The following is a 20476-nucleotide window of genomic DNA, read 5'->3' on the forward strand; positions in this document are numbered from 1 at the left end:
TATATATTATCTATATAGTATATATATAATACATAACTAATAACTAAATTAGAGAGAGAAAACAGAAAATAATAAAACACCTAAACCAAAAGAAGGTAAGAGAGGAGAGGAAAAGGAACATAGAGCAGATTGGAAAAAGATAAAACAAACAGAAAGGAGATAGATTAAAAATTCAAATATATTACCATAAAGTTTTACATTAAATATAAATGGACTAAATATTGGTACTATTAAAAGATATAGTTTTTGAGACTAGATAAATCTTCCAATTGCTCACTACTGTCCTTAACTTGCTCACCAAATTCTCCCTACTTGTTTCCATCTCCTGATACCTCCTTTGTATTATCTAACAATACAGCTATCCACATGCTTCTTGATATATACACAAAATAATTTCCTGGAAAAGACTGGGCAACTAGAAAATTAGCTATATCTAAATAATTTTTCTTATGTAAAATAAAGAAAAAGAAATATTTTTCAGGAAGCTGAAAAAGTGATACCACATTAATAAGTATATAAAGAATATTTTAAAATATAAAATTTGTTAATAAATGGGGAATGACTGAAAATGGGCACAAGTGGTCTTTTTTGGAGTGGTGGAAGTGTTTTACAATTGGATCGTGGTGATGGGTGCAGAACTTTTAAAATTAACTAAAAATCATTGAATTGTACTCTTAAAAATAATGTATGCAAACTATACCTCACAAAAGGTGTTTTAAAAGTTTCTATGAAAGACAACTCTATGAAGTAGGTATTGTTAGCCCCATTTTATGGATGAGAAAATTGAGGGTAAGAACAGTTCCTGTGCCCACACCAGGTCTGACTTCAACCTTTCATACATGGCACTCTGCTATCACGGTGTTTCATATTTATGTTCACAATTTGGTTGTTCTCCAAACCACACTGTAAGGGAGCCCAGGGGGTGGGAATTAACTTACAGATGAGGACACGGAGGCTAGCGTGGAGTATCACACCGGACAGGAGGCCCCCAGCCTACACGAAGTTGTACTCACTCTTCACTGAGGCTGCCGAGCTGGCCCAGGACTCGGTGGATGATGTTCTCATGGTCATCCCTCAGGTGTGCCTGCAGCAGAGTGGACAGTGCGTCCTCCTCCATCCACACCTAAAGCCCACAGCAGAGGGACAGGGGTCGAGCTCAAGTTCATTTCATCCATCATTGCTTTGTCGGAGCATACTTTTTGTTTCTTATTTTTAAAAATCCCTTTCTCTTTTGATTTAATTATTTTTCTCCTATGTGCTAAGTCACTTCAGGCATGTCTGACTCTGTGTAACCCCAAGGGCTGTAGCCCACCAAGGGCTGTAGCCCACCAGGTTCCTCTGTCCATGAAGTTTTCCAGGCAAGAATACTGGAGTGAGTTGTCATTTCCTACTCCAGGAATTGTCCCAGCACCATTTCTTATATAATTTATCTTCTTATGACTGGCCTGTCATGACATTTTGTCTGACAGAGTTTCCATATGCACATGAATCTCGTTCCAGGCTCTTTATTTAATTCTGCGGGTCTGTCTATACCAAGACATCACACTTGAAGTTCTGCAATTTATAACAAGAGTTCATAGCTGCTAGAGCACGTCTCCCCATATTGTTTTGTACAAAACTGTCTTGCTATTCTTGGTTCCTTTTCTTCACATATGAATTTTAGGGTCTGTATATCAAGTTTGGGAAATAGCTTTTTGGGGATTCATTTTGTAATTAGATTGAATTCATAGACTTATTTGTAGAAATTGAATTTTCCTATCCAAGAACAAAGCCTTTTTCTCAATTCTTTAATTCCCTTCAAAAACATTTTATAAACTTCTCCACTGGACTGTGTCAGTCACTCAGTTATGTCTGACTCTTTGCGACCCCATGAACTGTAGTCCGCCAGGCTTCTCTGTCCATGGAATTATCCAGGCAAGAATACTGGAGTGGATTGCCATTCCCTTCTCCAGAGGAACTTCCCAACCCAGGTATCGAACCCTGGTCTCCTGCTTCGCAGGCAGATTCTTTACTGTTTGAGCTACAGGGAAGTCTTCTCCATTAAGCTCTTATAAACACTGGTCAGATTTATTTTTAGGCACCCTGTAGTTTTTATTCTAAAGGGGATCTTTATGATCTCACTACTGTTCTCCTCTACTGCTTTGAAAGTTACTTATTCTATTTCTATTCTATCTACATTTAGAAATTTTAACATATATTCCTGATTTCACAAATCCAAAGTTAATCAACATTTCTTTTACCATAGGATTCATGACTGTCAGCACTTCTGAAAATTTCTTATCCATTATCAGCTTCAATATTATTTCTCTTTCATTCTCTCCTAGAATTCCTGGAACACTAAGGAAGTCCCCCCTAGGACTTTCACATTCTATTCCCATGCCTCCTGCTGCTGCTAAGTCACTTCAGTCGTGTCTGACTCTGTGTGACCCCATAGACAGCAGCCCACCAGGCTCCCCCGTCCCTGGGATTCTCCAGGCAAGAACACTGGAGTGGGTTGCCATTTCCTTCTCCAATGAATGAAAGTGAAAAGTGAAAGTGAAGTCGCTCAGTTGTGTCTGACTCTTAGCGACCCCATGGACTGCAGCCTACCAGGCTCCTCCGTCCATGGGATTTTCCAGGCCAAGAGTACTGGAGTGGCGTGCCATTGCCTTCTCTGCCCATGCCTCCTAACCTCTCATATTTTCCATCTCTTTAGCCCTCCATGTCATATTCTGAACTACTTTCTCACCTTTATCTCCTAGTTCACACATTGTGTCTTCAACAATACTGAATTTGATATTTAACTCATCCATTAAATTTGTCTTCATGATTACAATTTTCATTCACAAAAGTAGGTAGTTTTTAAATGTCATCTTTTTATATCATGTCTTGTTTTTATGCTAGTAATTCCTCTTGTTTTTTTTTTTCTTATTGTTTCAAACATACTTCCTTTATAAGTGCTCTCTAATAGTCTCTTCATCTGGATTTCCTGGCGCTTGTGGTCTAAACTTGGTGCTTGCTGTATGTGCTGGCTCTCACTTATGGCAGATTGTCCCCTGTGTGTTTCGTAATTCTGGATGTTAGCTCATCTTCAGTGTGGCTTTGTCTGTGAAAACCTTGTGAGGTCCAAGGCCACACAAGTGATGCTCTAAAGAATAGCAGAAACTCAGATCTAAGTCTGTCTGTCTCCAAGGCTCAAATATTTCCTAGGTCCACCATGCATCTCCCTAGCTCACTCACATCACCAGGAGACACAAGCACTTAGAAACATGCAGCTAGCCTGTGTTACACCAAGGGCTCTGTCTTTAAGGTGAGACTCTTTCACTTCCCCTACATCTGGAGTGTTTTTCTGGAGATGGCCATGCTGCATGCAGAACAGAGACAAAGCACAGAGGCTTCTCTGGTGACTCAGCCTGCAGTGCAGGAGACCTGGGTTCGATCCGTGGGTCAGGAAGATCCACTGGAGAAGGAAATGGCAACCCACTCCAGTGTTCTTGCCTGGAGAATCCCATGGGCAGAGAAGCCTGGCAGGATACAGTCCATGGGGTCGCAAAGAGTCAACCATGACTGAGCGACTAACACTTTCACAGAGGCTTTGAATGTGAGTAAGCAGCTTAGGCTTCAGTTCTCTGGGCCTCGTAATTTAAAACACTTATACTTAATCACATAAAATCACACTGCGTTACCCAGAATTGTTTGTTAAAGCCAGTCTCTGATGTGTTTTGTGAGAACTCTACAATAACCTGTCAAAGTGCTTCGGAAACCAGAACACTCTAGAAAATTCAACACAGTCTAGATTCCCTAAAAAATATATTAACATTGTCACTAAAGTACATGGGGGTCTTTGATGTGCATTTAGAGAAGACAGATAAAGCTAGTAACAGGATCCAAAGATGGCCAAGAGTACACAGATCATCCAAGCAGACGGTGCCCAAAGTGGTCACACCATTTCTTTAATATTGTTGAAGGCAAGTTCATAAATGTTTGCATTTAGAAGCAAAGAGCTGCTTCCCTGGGCTAGAGTGTTGAACCTGTTAAGTGCTACTGGGTAATTTGTGGTTTCCAATATGGTTACTGTTGTTTCAAAGTTTCATCTACTAAGGAGAGAAAGGGAAAAGGAACCAACAGTCAGCACATGCCTGGTACGTGTTGGGGGTTTTGGAACATTTTCCTATAAAGGAAAAGAAAGAAAGTGAAGCTGCTCAGTCGTGTCTGACTCTTTGCAACTCCATGGACTGTAGCCCATCAGGCTCCTCTATCCACGGGATTTTCCAGGCAAGAATACTGGAGTGAGTTGCCATTTCCTTCTCCAAGGGATCTTCTCAACCCAGGGCTCGAACCCAAGTCTCCCATACTGCAGCCAGACTCTTTACCATCTGAGCCACCAGGGAAGCCCTCCTATAAAGGAGGTGGGTTTATAAGTGAGCCAGGAGGTGAAGTCACTGGTGTGCTACGGGGAGGGAGGCACTGCAGGTTTAAAAGCACAGTCAGAGAGGGTCTTGGGGTGAAGGCGGCTTGGGAGAAAGTCCTTAAGCAGGACAAATGAGTCAGGAACGCTGGGGAGCTAGAGGCATGCAAGGATACCAGGGAGGCTAGGGTGGAGTGAGAGGGGAGACAGGGAGGAGAGAGAGGGAGGAGGTCAGCTCCTGACACATGGGGCTGTGCAGGGCAAAATAAGGACTCTGGTTTTTACGCTGCATGAAATGAGCGGAGAAATGAATTGATGTGACATAGTATCTTTTATCAAGTCTAATGTGCCAGTGGTTATGAAATGCAGTTATTTTAGGTCCCATGCAGAGAGAAAAATCACTGCCAAGTAAATTAAGAAGATCTCGGTTTTAGAGATGTTAAAATGTGAGTAAATCTGCATCTTAAAAATGAATGGGATATATGTTCCTTCTGGAGCAGGGAGGGGTCAAGATGGCAGAATAGGAAGACACTGAGCTTACCTCCTCCCACTGGCACATCGAAGTTACAACTATTCACAGAGCACCTATTGATGAGAATGACCTGAAGAGCAGCAGAAAAAAGTCTACAACCAATTGTATAAAGATGAATGGGAAGTTCCTGTACAGCACACGGAGCTCAGCTGTGATGACCTAGAGGGGTGGAATGGGGAGGGGGGTGGAAGGCTCAAAGGGAGGAGATATATGAATACCTATATGGCTGATTCACATTATCGTACAGCAGAAACTAAGACAGCATTGTAATGCAGTTATATTCCAATTGAAAAATTGCCAGATTAAAAAAAAGAAGAAACCACAATGAGAAGGGTCAAAAGGATCAGGTCAGCGTATACTCACGTCCCATAATTACAGGTGGGGGACCCTCAAACGGGAGGATAATTACTATTGCATTGGTTCTCCCCACACAGTGAGGGGTCCAAAGCTCCCCAGCCCAGGGGTCCTGAACTACGAAGATGAACCCTAAGAACGTTTGGCTTTGAAGATCTGCAGGGCTTATATTCGGGAGAGCCAAATGATCATGGGAAACAGATCCATCCTCAAAGGCTGCACACAAAATCTCACAAGGTCCAGGATCCAGGGCAGAAGTAGTCATTTGAAAGAACCCTGGGTCAGATCCACCTGTTGATATTAAAGAGCCTGCCAGAGAGGCAGGAGGCAACCAGAGCTCCATCTGGGGACAGAAACACGGGTGCAGCCATTTGGGGGAGCTCTTTCTACCTCGAAAGCTGTGAAGAATTTGTCTGCAATGCAGGAGACCCAGGTTCGTGGAGAAGGAAATGGCAACTCACTCCAGGATTCTTGCCTGGAGAATCCCACGGATGGAGGAGCCCAGTAGGCTACAGTCCATGGGGTTGCAGAGAGTCAGACACGACCAAGCAACTAACACTTTCTACCATGAGGACACGTGCTTGGAAGTACTCTTTCTGAATCCCCGCTCTGGCTTATTAGCACAGGGGTCCAGCCTCGCCCACCAGCCTGTCAGCACCAGTGCTGGGGCACCTCAGGTGAAGCAGCTGGCCAGGCAAGGACACAAGCCCTCCCACCAGCAAGCCAACTGCCTTAGGACCCGTAGAGCCTCTAGCTGGCCCAGGACCTGACCCTGCCCACCAACCGGTGGCCCCGTACTAGCTGCTAGACCAGCCTCACTCACCAGTAGTCTTAGTAATATTTTTTGGATATGTCTCCTCAGGGGGCTTCCCAGGAGGCTCAGTGTTAAAGAATCTACCTCTCAACCAGGAGACTTGGGTTCAATCCCTGGGTTGGGACGATCTCCTGGAGGAGGAAATGGCAACCCAGTCTAGTATACTTGCTTGGAAAATTCCACAGACAGAGGAGCCTGGGAGACTATGGTCCATGGGGTCGCAAAGGGTCAGACATGACTGAGCATGACCACCCACTCACGTCTCCTCAGGCAAAGGAAATGAAAGCAAAAATGAGCAAATGGGACTAAATGAAACTAAAAAGATTTTGCACACTGAAGGAAACTATCAACAAAATGGAAAGGCTGCCCACTGAATGGGAGGTATTTGCAAATGATGCACCCCACAGCAACAATTACCTTAGGTCCACCTGCACAATCAGGATAATCTCCCCGTTTCAAGGTTCTTAACTTACTTCCCATCTGCAAAGTCCCTTTGCCATATAAAGTAACATTCATAGCTTTTGGGAATTAGGATGAGGAAATCTTTGAGGGGATGTCCCAGCAGACTGAGGAGAAGCCTACACACCTGCATTAGAATGGATCACACTTTGAGGACCACTAGGTTAGGGGCGGCGGCCGAGAGGAGCAACCCCACGTTCAAGGAGCAGTGGCTGTGCAGGCACAGGAGGGCTGAGAGGAGCTAATCCACATTCAAGGTCAGGAGGGGGGACCTCAGGAGCAGTGGCTGTGCTTGGCTAGAGCAGCCGTCCAATGTAAGAGAAACCCAAGTAACACGGAGAGGGCATCAGAGGGCATCAGAGGGAAGACACAGTGAAACCATAATCACAGAAAATTAGCCAATCTGGTCACATGGACCACAGCCTTGTCTAACTCAGTGAAGCTAAGCCATGCCGTGTGGGGCCACCCAACATGGATAGGTCATGGTGGAGAGGTCTGACAGAATGTGGTCCACTGGAGAAGGGAATGGCAAACCACTTCAGTATTCTTGCCTTGAGAACCCCATGAACAGTATGAAAAGGCAAAATGATAGGATACTAAAACAGGAACTCCCCAGGTCGGTAGGTGCCAAATATGCTACTGGAGATCAGTGGAGAAATAACTCCAGAAAGAATGAAGGGATGGAGCCAAAGCAAGAACAATACCCAGTTGTGGATGCGACTGGTGATAGAAGCAAGGTCTGATACTGTAAAGAGCAATATTGCATAGGAACCTGGAATGTTAGGTCCATGAATCAAGGGAAATTGGAAGTGGTCAAACAGGAGATGGCAAGAGTGAACGTCGACATTCTAGGGATCAGCGAACTAAAATGGACTGGAATGGGTGAATTTAACTCAGATGACCATTATATCCACTACTGTGGGCAGGAATCCCTCAGAAGAAATGGAGTAGCCATCATGGTCAACAAAAGAGTCTGAAATGCAGTACTTGGATGCAATCTCAAAAACAACAGAATGATCTCTGTTTGTTTCCAAGGCAAACCATTCAATATCATAGTAATCCAAGCCTATGCCCCAACCAGTAATGCTGAAGAAGCTGAAATTGAATGGTTCTGTGAAGACCTACAAGACCTTTTAGAACTAACACCCAAGAAAGATGTCCTTTTCATTATAGGGGACTGGAATGCAAAAGTAGGAAGTCAAGAAACACCTGGAGTAACAGGCAAATTTGGCCTTGGAATACAGAATGAAGCAGGGCAAAGGCTAATAGAGTTTTGCTAAGAGAACGCACTGGTTATAGCAAACACCCTCTTCCAACAACACAAGAGAAGACTCTACACATGGACATCACCAGATGGTCAACACCGAAATCAGATTGATTATATTCTTTGCAGCCAAAGATGGAGAAGCTCTATACAGTCAACAAAAACAAGACTGGAAGCTGACTGTGGCTCAGATCATGAACTCCTTATTGCCAAATTCAAACTTAAATTGAAGAAAGTAGGGAAAACCACTAGACCATTCAGGTATGACCTAAATCAAATCCCTTATGATTATACAGTGGAAGTGAGAAATAGATTTAGGGGACTAGATCTGATAGACAGAGTACCTGATGAACTATGGAATGAGGTTTGTGACATTGTACAGGAGACAGGGATCAAGACCATCCCCATGGAAAAGAAATGCAAAAAAGCAAAATGGCTGTCTGGGGAGGCCTTACAAATAGCTGTGAGAAGAAGAGAAGTGAAAAGCAAAGGAGAAAAGGAAAGATATCCATTTGAATGCAGAGGTCCAAAGAATAGCAAGGAGAGATAATAAAGCCTTCCTCAGCAATTAATGCAAAGAAATAGAGGAAAACAACAGAATGGGAAAGACTAGAGATCTCTTCAAGAAAATTAGAGATACCAAGGGAACATTTCATGCAAAGATGGGCTTGATAAAGGACAGAAATGGTATGGACCTAACAGAAACAGAAGATATTAAGAAGAGGTGGCAAGAATACACAGAAGAACTGTACAAAAAAGATCTTCATGACCAAGATAATCATGATGGTGTGATGACTCACCTGGAGCCAGACATCCTGGAATGTGAAGTCAAGTGGGCCTTAGAAAGCATCACTACAAACAAAGCTAGTGGAGGTGATGGAATTCCAGTTGAGCTATTTCAAATCCTGAAAGATGATGCTATGAAAGTGCTGCACTCAATATGCCAGCAAATTTGGAGAACTCAGCAGTGGCCACAGGACTGGAAAAGATCAGTTTTCATTCCAATCCCAAAGAAAGACAATGCCAAAGAATGCTCAAACTACTGCGCAATTGCACTCATCTCACACGCTAGTAAAGTAATGCTCAAAATTCTCCAAGCCAGGCTTCAGCAATACGTGAACCGTGAACTTCCAGATGTTCAAGCTGGTTTTAGAAAAGGCAGAGGAACCAGAGATCAAATTGCCAACATCTGCTGGGTCATGGAAAAAGCAAGAGACTTTCAGAAAAACATCTATTTCTGCTTTATTGACTATGCCAAAGCCTTTGACTGTGTGGATCACAATAAACTGTGGAAAATTCTGAAAGAGACTGGCATACCAGATCATCTGACCTGCCTCTTGAGAAACCTATATGCAAGTCAGGAAGCAACAGTTAGAACTGGACATGGAAAAACAGACTGGTTCCAAACAGGAAAAGGAGTACATCAAGGCTGTATATTGTCACCCTGTTTATTTAACTTCTATGCAGAGTACATCATGAGAAACGCTGGGCTGGAAGAAGCACAAGCTGGAATCAAGATTGCAGGGAGAAATATCAATAACCTCAGATATACAGATGATACTACCCTTATGGCAGAAAGCGAAGAGGAACTAAAAAGCCTCTTGATGAATGTGAAAGAGGAGAGTGAAAAAGTTGGCTTAAAGCTCAACATTCAGAAAACGAAGATCATGGCACCTGGTCCCATCACTTCATGGGAAATAGATGGGGAACAGTGGAAACAGTGGCTGACTTTATTTTTTTGGGCTCCAAAATCACTGTAGATGGTGACTGCAGCCATGAAATAAAAAGACATTTACTCCTTGGAAGGAAAGTTATGACCAACCTAGATAGCATATTCAAAAGCAGAGACATTACTTTGCCAACAAAGGTCCATCTAGTCAAGGCTATGGTTTTTCCAGTGGTCATGTATGGATGTGAGAGTTGGACTGTGAAGAAATCTGAGTGCCGAAGAATTGATGCTTTCGAACTGTGGCGTTGGAGAAGACTCTTGAGAGTCCCTTAGACTGCAAGGAGATCCAACCAATTCATCTTAAAGGAGACCAGTCCTGGGTGTTCATTGTAAGGACTGATGCTGAGGCTGAAACTCCAAAACTTTGGCCACATCATGTGAAGAGCTGACTCATTGGAAAAGACCCTGATGCTGGGAAAAGACCCTGACTGGGGGCAGGAGGAGAAGGGGACGACAGAGGATGAGATGGCTGGATGGCAATACTGACTCGATGCACATGAGTTTGGGTGAACTCCAGGAGTTGGTGATGGACAGGGAGGCCTGGCGTGCTGCGATTCATGGGGTCACAAAGAGTCGGACACGACTGAGCAACTGAACTGAACTGAACTGATTCTACATCCTATTCCAATTGTGTAACTAACAAAATCCACAATATTTAACAATTTCCCTGAGCAATGGGGTATGAAATCACCAAGATCTTTTACCTAGGAAAATAAGTGGAAAATGAATTTTACAGTCTGGGTGTGTGTTTGATTTTCCATGAAGAGTTTTGTCGGTCCTTTTCTTCTCATGACTAAATATTCATCTCGACCACAGAAAGTTCATCTCTTATTTTCATCATCAACAAGGAAATATGGAAAGCAGGAGAGAATATGGATCCCTAAATATCTTATGGTAATTTAAGGCAATTAGACAATCAATCAGTAAATTAATTTTGACATACACACTTTGAGAAAGCAGTCTTGGGTCATACTTATTTAATCAGTTGATAAGGTCATTAACCCTCCTGTTTGCTTCTTGCATGCAAAACTCCTCTCAAAATACTTCCGCACAAGCACAGGAAATTTCATATATGTGCATATGCTCACAAAGTACATGAATAAAAAATAAAACCCAGAATCTAGGTACTGTCTGATATCTACTTAAAATAAAAGACTCATAACTGGAGGTTTTTGGATGAATCATGAGCCTTTGCCTAATAATTTATCAGAACTGAAATTCTGGATTTTTTTCAATATCAATGTTATAAAGTGATTAAACAGATATAGTGCAAAGGGTTTTAGCCTGCATTTGCCTGTGTTATCTTGCAGCAACCACGTAGGGTATTTTGATCCATATTTTTCACATGAAAGCTGAGATTCAGAGAAATTCAGTAAGTTGCACAAAATCACAGAGTTGTGGGAGGTCAGCTAACTGGCTAAAGTCACTCAGGCCATTAATGCCATTGCTGTTGTTTAGTCGCTAAGTCACATCCAACTCTTTTGTGACCCCATGGACTGTAGCCCGCCAGGCTCCTCTGTCCGTGGGATTCTCCAGGCAAGAATACTAGAGTGGGTTGCCATTTCCTTCTCCGGGGGATCTTCCTGACCCAGGGACTGAACCTGCATCTCCTGTGTTGGCAGGCGGATTTCTTTACCACTGAGCCACCAGGGAAGCCCATTAATGGGGTTGTGTGCACGCGTGCCAAGTCGCTTCAGTCGTGTTTGACTCTTTGAGACCCTATGGACCATAGCCCGCCAAGTTCCTCTGTCTCTAGGCAAGAATGCTGGAGTGAGTTGCTATGCCCTTCTCCAAGGAACCTTCCCGACCCAGGGATCGAATCCATTTCTCCAGCACCTCCTTCATTGGCAGGTGGATTCTTTACCACTGAGCCACCAGGGGAGCCCGTTAATGGGGCTACTCTGCTTCAAATGCAGGCATTCAGCTTCCAAGGTTAGAAGACTGTCTGCAAACCACAATCGTCCTTAAAAGGCCTGACCCCCCACTTGGGGAGCCAACATCAGAGGCACTTTAGATTCATCTGGTGAGCTTTCCAAACCACTGAGGCCCAGGTTTCCCCATTTCCCCAGAGATGGCAAATGATATGGCCTGGGATCCGGGATTGGTATGAATTAGAGGAATTCAGCTTCTTGTACATCCCCTGGTGATCCTGTGCCAATTTCCAAAGCTGCATATTATCCCTGGAAATGCAGCGAATTTTTCTCCCAGCTAGTGGGTTTTGAATAAGGAAGTTAAGAAAATCAGGGCTACTGCCCTTTAGGACCTACCAGCCACATATGCAGGAGACAACTACTGGTCATAGGACAACAGATGAAGCTGATGGCAGACTGAAATTTATTAGAAGGAGATCTAATTAACTGGGCAGGCAGGTAGCTAGACCTGTGCCCACCCACAGGGAAAGGCCCTGTGTTTGCATGGTGCTTCCATTTACTTTTTGGTAGTTTGGACAGCTCACCTTATTTTCTTTAGAAAATTTCTATCAGATACATACATTGAGGGCTTTTTGTGACTAACTGAACACTCAACGGAAAAAGACATGGTGTTTCTCATAACAAGCACCTAGGGATGGGCAGTCCGGGGCTGGGACAGTCCACCTCTCTGCCCTACCCTCCTTCATCTCGTCTCTAAGTCAAAGGAAGGCCAGCGGTCCTCCAGTCCTCCTGTAACTGCTTTGGGCAGGAAGAACAGGAAATGCTAAAGAGGAAGATGTTTCTTAGCAACACGTGACCATTGTATTAGTGAACAGAAGCTCCCTGCAGGTATTGCACCTTGTCTCATAGGCTAGAACTCCGTCAATGAGGCCACTTCTAGAAACTGGGATACTGAGCATGTTAGTTTTGCAGCCTCTAGCATGCAGGAAAGCAAGAGAGAAGGGAAATTGGGGCATTTTCAAGTGTCACATTTGAAAATCTGACAGTTTTAATTTTTTAAAAATAAAATTGATGTATATTAGCTTCCTATGGCTGTTGTAACACAGCACCACAAATCTGTGGCTTCAAACAAATTTAGTACCTTGCTGTTCTGGAGGTGAGTCTGGAATGAAAGGAACAGGACTGTTTTCCTTCTGGAGGCTCTGGGGTAGGGGTGAAATCTGTTCCTTGCCTTTTCCAGCTCCTTGAGGGCGCTCCCATTCCTTGGCTGATGCCCACATCCTTCTACCCTCTGCCCAGGACATCACATCTCCTCTGACACTGACCCTCTTCCTTCCCTCTTAAAAGGATCCTTGTGATTACACTGGCCACTCAGATAATTCAGAATAAACGTCATGTCCCCAAATCCTTAATTTAATTGCATCTGCAAGGTCCCCTTTGCCCTGTTAGGTAACATATTCACAGGTTCTGGGGATTAGGATTGGGGGCATTATTCTGCCTACAACACATATTGTTGTTGTTCAGTCGCTCAGTCGTGTCTGACTCTTTGCGACCCCATGGACTGCAGCATACCAGGCTTCCCCATCCTTCACTATCTCTGGAGTTTGCTCAAACTCATGTCCATTGAGTCAGTGATGCCATCCACCGTCTCATGGTCTGTTGCCTCTTCTCCTGCCTTCAATCTGTCCCAACGTCAGGTCTTTTCCAATGAGTCAGTTCACATCAGGTGGCCAATATACGGTTTTAATGATGAAATAGACTTTCACTGAAAAATAGAGGAGTCCCCTGTGTGCAGCCCCTCCCACCCCTACCTCAGTCCACTCCCTTGAAGTACTACCTTCTGCCATTTACTTCTGTTGTTCTAAAGAACAGGCTCTGGGCGTCATCTCCTGACTTCCTACACTGGGAGAGGAGGGGTCTGCTCTCTTCTCTTCCTCCCATCCTAGCCCACCCGGCCGGCTGTTGTGAAAGGCTGGCAACCAGAATCTTGGTAAAGCATTCAGCACAGGCACTTGGGGATGCTCAGTGAAAGAAATGCCTCATTATCCTTCAAAAGTTAATGAAAAACGCAGACTCTAGACCCAGTTTTACGAAATGCTGCACCTGCTTTTCCTGCTCTAGGAGATCCTGGAAGAGTTTCCACTGCTGGCTCCGGAAGCGGTCCGACTTCTCCAGCTGCCGAGTCGAGTTCTCCTGGGCCTCCTGCCTCAGGTATTCACACTCTGCCTGGGAGAGGTCGGTTACACGGGGGAGCGTCTGCAGGAACAGGATGTCCGCGAACTTCTGGAACGTTTCCATGGTGCTGCAGTACAGCTCCTGAAGCCGAGAGCCACAAGACGGAGTTACAAGTCATGGTCTCACCCTGGGCAGGACCAAGGTCTCCTCACAAGACACAGAGGAAATCCAGCAAAGGGAACCGTCGAATCACACACGTGTGTGCACATGCGCATGCGCACAAGCACACACACACAGTCGGGAAATACCGGCTGCCTCCCAGCCCTCTCACCCGCACCCAGTCAAGCCCCAGACTTGCCCCGCTGACCCAGTAAGCCCTTACTCACTGGCATCTCCTCTAAACCTCCATCCAGATTCTGTTCACAGCCCCTCCCTGGTCTCCCTGCCTCCCTCCATCCTCCACATTTAGGTGAGTTATTTGCAGAAGCACAGCCCTTTCATTTCCGGTTCAAATACCTTGGAGGGCTTCTCTTTCCATTGCAATCAGAATTACCTAGCAGGGCTTCAAGGCAGTCCTGACTCATTACTCACCATTCTGCTCTTTCATCCCACCTTCCCCACTCCATTCTCTCTCTAAAAATGTATCTTTTTAATTGTGAAAAATAAAAGCATATAGATAATAATATATTAAACATTCGGAATCCACCATTCAGTTTTCTTTTTCCCCCAGATTAAATACACTAAAACTTGCAGGTTAAGTTGGAACCCTTTAAGTTCTCTCCGTAATTCTTTTCCCCTCCCACCTAGCCTCCCCAGAATCAGCCATCCCTATGAATTCAGCATCTCTGTCTCCAATTTAGATGTCTATATTTTCACTATATGTGATGTCCACAAACGTGGCTTTTGGTGTGCCTGTTCATTCACATAAATGACATCTCATTGCATGTTTCATTATACAGATACTTTGCAAGCCTCTACACTTTGCCCCACCTCCAGGCACTTGCACATCTGAAATGGACTCCTCTTCATCCTGCAAAACCCCTATGAAAAAACCCCTTCTCTGTGAAGCCTTGCCTGGGCCACTCAGACTAACAAGGGCATTTCTGACCCTGGGCTCCTGCAGCTTTTTGGTTAGCCCCACCAGGGCATCAAAACTACAATTCATCTGTCATTCCTCCTGGACCACAACTGCCTGAGAGTGGCTGCATCATACTCTGCACCTACGTCTCACATCCTCCCAGACCAACCACCTGACTGCAGTTTCTGAACGCATCACACACCAACAGGAGGCAGAATGCCCATTCCCCCTTCTCCATCTAGGAATTCCCTACATGTGTTCCAAATTCTATTTGAGGTCTCCTCTTCTGCGAGGCCTCCTGACCACAGGGCTTCTTGTGGCCACTAGTTGTTTGATTATCCTTTTCATGGACTAGACCATGAGGTTTCTCAAGAAACCTCTTATTACTTTAGCATCCATAGCACCTAGAAGAGTACCTGGCAAATATCAGGTAATAATATTAAAATTGTTAATAATTATGAGTTCTTACTGTGTGCCAGAGTGTCACAAACACATTTCTTGCATAATATCATCATCCAATAGTCCAATGTAGATGTTCTATTATAATTACCATTGTTTTATAGGCAAGAAAAATAAGACCCAGAGAAGAGAAGTAGCTGGACATTTGTAGAGGGTGGATTCTGACTACTGGACTATTGGACTCATGCTTTTAACTTGTATGGTATGAGGATAATTGTTTTTTCTTTTTTTTGGAAAAAAATTCTTAGCATCTCATCTGGTGTACCTAGCTCATACTTGGTGGGCTCAATGAATATAAGTTAAATTTAACTCCATGTTAATTAAACCCAATGACCGTGCATGCATGCTCAGTCATGTCTGACTCTTTGTGACCCCATGGACTGTAGCCCCTAGGCTTCTCTGTCCATGGGATTATCCAGGCAAGAATACTGGCGTGGGTTGCCATTTCCCCCTCCAGAGGATCTTTCTGACCCAGGGATCGAACCCGAGTCTCCAGCATCCCCTGCATTGGCAGGTGGATTCTTTACCACTGAGACACTTGGGAAGCCCAAACTCAATGCATACCATGCTCTGAAAAGCTCATGGCCAAACTGAACTTTGTTTGGAATAAAGTGCCCATGACAGGGACATAAGGGATCCACATCCTTTTAGAAGACTTAGAGATCCTGCTTCTGATAGTGGCCAGGCAGGTAATTTGAACCAGTTTTTCCCACTGAGGATGAATGTTTTTAAAAAGCTGGACAAAATGTTTACTAAACCATCATAAAAGTCCCAAAGAGCTAACAAAGAAGTATAGAGTGTAGGGTCCAAGGTCTGGGAGAAGATGGCATCAGAGAAGCATGCCCAGCCTTTGGGCTGCATTTATATACAGGGTGTAGGTCAGTCCACGGAGAAGACAATGGCACCCCACTGCAGTACTCTTGCCTGGCAAATCCCATGGGCAGAGGAGCCTGGTAGGCTGCAGTCCATGGGGTCGCTAAGAGTCAGGCACGAGTGAGCGACTTCACTTTCACTTTTCACTTTCATGCATTGGCAAAGGAAATGGCAACCCACTCCAGTATTCTTGCCTGGAGAATCCCAGGCACAGAGGAACCTAGTGGGCTGCCATCTATGGGGTCGCACAGAGTCAGACACGACTGAAGCAACTTAGCAGCAGCAGCAGGTCAATCCAAGGGACATGCCTGCACAGCTGATGGACCCTGGACAGCCTCTGGTAGTTGAAGGGACAGAAGGTGGAGCTCATGGCTCACCATGAGTTGGGGCCTCATTCCACACCAAGGATTGGGAACCCAAAAGCTGCAATACAGAAACATGAGTGAAATGGAAGGAAATCAGATCTGACAGGTTTAAATACACAGCAACCTGGAATCCGTTCATGCGGGTGGCCCAGTTTATTTCAAGTTTAGGCCTTGAATTAAGGGGATTCTAGATCATTCGAGACCCAGTCATCTGGCAGAAGCAAAGGAAAAAATCTTCTTTGGAGAAGGAGAACATCACTGTATGCCTGAAAATATTTTTATAAATAATGTACAAATCTGAGATAAGGCATAAAGTGAAAAATACATGAGTATTTAGCCTTCATCTTCTTTTAGCCTTCATCTTCTCTTCACAAGGAGACGAGAATACAAGCAGAGTACACAAGGAGACAAGACCATGACCAAAGAGCTACACGAACAACAGACATGCAAACCCACAGGTTGTCTGGGGAGCACAGTACACAGACTTTAGGGCTGATGCTTACTATGCTTCTGATTTTAAAAGCCACTCTTAAACCTTAAAGCAATGACCTGGCGATTACAAAAAGTAATGCTAGTTTTTTTTTTTTTTTTTTTAATTAGAACTTCTAGAATTGAAGAACACTGTCCAATAATAGGAACCCAATGCAAAGGTTTCACTGCAGTTTAGTTGCAGTTGAAGAGAGAATACGTACAGGAAGACAGATCAGGAGAAAATCTAGGACAAAGTAAAGAGAGGCTAAAGGATGGAAAATATGGCGGGGAAGATGAAGGATAAAAGATACAGTAACAAAGTTCCACATGTTTAACTGGAGTCCCTGAAGGAAGGAAGGGAGAGTTCAGACAGAAGTCATATTTGAAGTGACGGTGGGTGAGAAATCTCTCAAAACTGATGAAACAAATTTACAGATGAGGAAACTGAGGCTTCATCTGTACATGTGAAAGGGAGGTTAAATAAATTGTGTTAGTTCACCCACAGGACCCTGGTAAGGCTTCACCACACATGATCTAACCATGATGCTCTTAGATGAATTTTTCTAACAATGAATGAATGAGACTATAACTAGCACCTAATAAACACAGGGTCACTGTTTGCTACATTAATAGTAGATAAAACAGTCTTTAGGGAAAAAAAGCTCTTCTAGAGAGAAAGGGGAGCAGTTCATAATATCAAAAGGTTTAATTTGCCAGAAAGATGCAAAGTTTCTAAATTTATATGCACTTAACAAAAAAAATGAAGGTGTCAATCACTCAGCTCTGTCTGACTCTTTGTGACTCCAAGGACTATAGCCCACCAGGCTCCTCTGTCCATGGAATTCTCCGGGCAAGAATACTGGAGTGGGTTGCCATTCCCTTCTCCAGGGGAATCTTCCCAACCCAGGGATTAAACCCGGGTCTCCCACATTGCAGGCAGATTCTTTACTGTCTGAACCACAAGGCATTATCCAAATCAATACAATTTGACACATTAATAAAATAAAGCAGAAAAGTATAATGTTAATTATGGGAATAAATGAAGAAAAAACTATTTCACAAATTGTAATTTCCATGCAGAAGAAACACTAACAAAATAGGAAATGGAAGGAAGCTTCCTTAATCTGAAAAAATCTATAGCAAACATTTCACCTGAGGGTAGAAACTATAAAACAATATTAAGAAAAATTAATAAGACAAATAAATACAGGGATACACCATGTTTGTAGACTGGAAGATTTGATACAGTAAAGACATTCATCCTCACCAACTTGATCTATAAATTCAAAATGCTAATCAAATTGGGGGCTATATCAGTAACTTTGTAGACTATAGATTGAAGCTGCACATAACTCTTGAATCCAACAATTCTGCTCCTAGGTATCTGCCCAGAAGAAACAGGCGCATGCATGTATCAAACAGCATCCACAAGAAAGTTCTTGTCAGCAGAACGTGTAACAGTCTAAAATAAGAAGCTACACAAATGTCCGTCAACAGTAGGATGGATAAATGGTGGTGTATTTATACAGTGAAATAAGAATGAATACTGCTGCACACGACAATACAGAGAAATCTCACAAGGCACAAAGCTTGTCTCACAATACAAAGTGGAGCGACGCAAATCTAACATGCTATACAATCCCATTCCCATAAAAGCAAAGACCTAATTTCCATGTAAGGCAGGGTCTGGCTCCTGTGAGCAGGGAGGAGACTGGGACAGGCAGGAGGTATGAGGGGGTTCAGGGATCCTGGCCAAGATCTCTTTCTCAATCTGGACAGAGGTTACATAGATGTGTTTTCACTCATCATTCGCTAACCTATAAGTTTATGTGTTATCCATTTATTTGTATCTGTTACAGTTCACAATAAAAATGGTTTAATAATATGGGAGTGACTTACATTTTCTTCCAGCCCCTGGAAATCCCAATTTCCTGCCAGGCAGGAGACAGATTTTAAACATCTGATTCTCCTACCTTGGAATCTATCATCCCGTAGCAGTGGCTGTGGACATTAAGACATACCTTTTTCTTTTTGGCGCGTGATTGTCAAACTACAAAAATATGCTGTTTGTAAATTCAAGAACTAAAATCACTGCAGATGGTGACTGCAGCCCTGAAATTAAAAGACACTTGCTCCTTGGAAGAAAAGCTATGACCAACCTAGACAGCATATTAAAAAGCAGAGATATTACTTTGCCAAGAAAGGTCCGTCTAGTCAAAGCTATGGTTTTTCCAGTAGTCGTGTATGGATGTGAGAGCTGGGCTATAAAGAAAGCTGAGTGCCGAAGAATTGATGCTTTTAAACTGTGATGTTGGGGAAGACTCTTGAGAGTCCCTTAGACTGCAAGGAGATCTAACCAGTCCATCCTAAAGGAAATCAGTCCTGAATATTCATTGGAAAGACTGATGTTGAAGCTGAAACTCCAATAGTTTGGCCACCTGATGCGAAGAACTGACTCACTGGAAAAGACCCTGTTGCTGGGAAAGATTGAAGGTGGGAGAAGGGGATGACAGAGGATGAGATGGCTGGATGGCATCACCGACGTGATGGACATGAGTTTGAGTAAGCTCTGGGAGTTGGTGATGGACAGGGAAGCCTGACCTGCTGCAGTCCATGGGGTCGCAAAGAATAGGATGTGACTGAGTGACTGAACTGAACTGAAATTCAAGAAAGGTGAACTTTGTAAAAGCTACATGGTTCACTAGTCGAGACTCTTTCTAATTAAAAAGAAACCCAAAACATGCTAGATCCTGTCTGCTCCCTCGACAGAGACACATCGGCATCATTGTCACATGCTCTGCAGGTCACAAAACACAGCACTTCCACTTTACACTGAGATGTTACGTTTGGGAGATGCTGATTCTTCTGTGGCTGAAACAGAACTGGAATTAATCTGTTCTCTCTTAGCATGTGTGAGGGGTCGGATGCAGTGTGGACCGGGGGGGAACCTTGGTGCCTCAGCCTTTTGCACTTTTCTTCAAACACAAGCACAGGGAACCCAAGCTAGGGTGGCAGTTCCCTTGGACTCCCCTGTCACTTGGCTTCCCCTTCTGCTCCCTGACCCAGAGGAGCAGTGCCCTTCCCTGACTTTTTTCAGAGAAAGTTCTGGAGGGGCAAGGATGCATATTCTGGAGATCATGGAAGGGAGTCTCAATTTTCTGATCTGCAAAAGGGATACGATGCAAAGTCCATCCGTGAAGACAGCACCTGCCTTGAGGACTGATGATCAGGATTACAGACTTCCTAGATGGTACGGTGGTAAAGAATTTGCCTGGCAATGCAGGAGATGCAGGAGACTTCAGTTCGATCCCTGGGTTGGGAAGCTCCCCTGGAGGAGGGCATGGCGACCCACTCTAGTATTCTTGCCTGAAAAAATTCCATGGACAGGGGAGCCTGGCAGGCTTGTCCACAGGGTCACAAAGAGTCAGACACGACAGAGCAACTGAACACATACGCAAACAGCACAGGGCAAGCACTTCATAAATGCTGGCTGTTATCATTGCAGAGAGGCTGGGAAAGTTAGTGTGGCTCTCAAATAGGCTGCCTATGGCTATTTTCCTTCCAGGAACTGAACATTTTGGAGAAAAGGCAGTTTGGTTCCATTTGTCTGCAGGGTAGGGAGAAGGGAGGTAAGGAAGGGCACCC

General features: G+C 44.0%; 1 protein-coding gene across 4 annotated transcripts in view; it reads right to left on the minus strand.

Annotated features, from left to right (window-relative positions):
- EVC (EvC ciliary complex subunit 1) overlaps positions 1–20476 on the minus strand; it is a 104946-nt gene that overhangs the window by 24506 nt on the left and 59964 nt on the right. For all 4 annotated transcript variants that reach the window (XM_019963082.2, XM_019963083.2, XM_019963081.2 and 1 more), the window contains exons 12-13: positions 13514–13726; positions 1014–1123 (exon numbers count right to left, since the gene is read on the minus strand). In XM_019963082.2, coding sequence (XP_019818641.2) covers positions 1014–1123; positions 13514–13726 — 323 coding nt within the window. The remainder of the gene's footprint in view (positions 1–1013; positions 1124–13513; positions 13727–20476) is intronic.

This window comes from Bos indicus, chromosome 6, assembly GCF_029378745.1.
Source record: "Bos indicus isolate NIAB-ARS_2022 breed Sahiwal x Tharparkar chromosome 6, NIAB-ARS_B.indTharparkar_mat_pri_1.0, whole genome shotgun sequence".
Lineage (NCBI taxonomy): Eukaryota > Metazoa > Chordata > Mammalia > Artiodactyla > Bovidae > Bos > Bos indicus.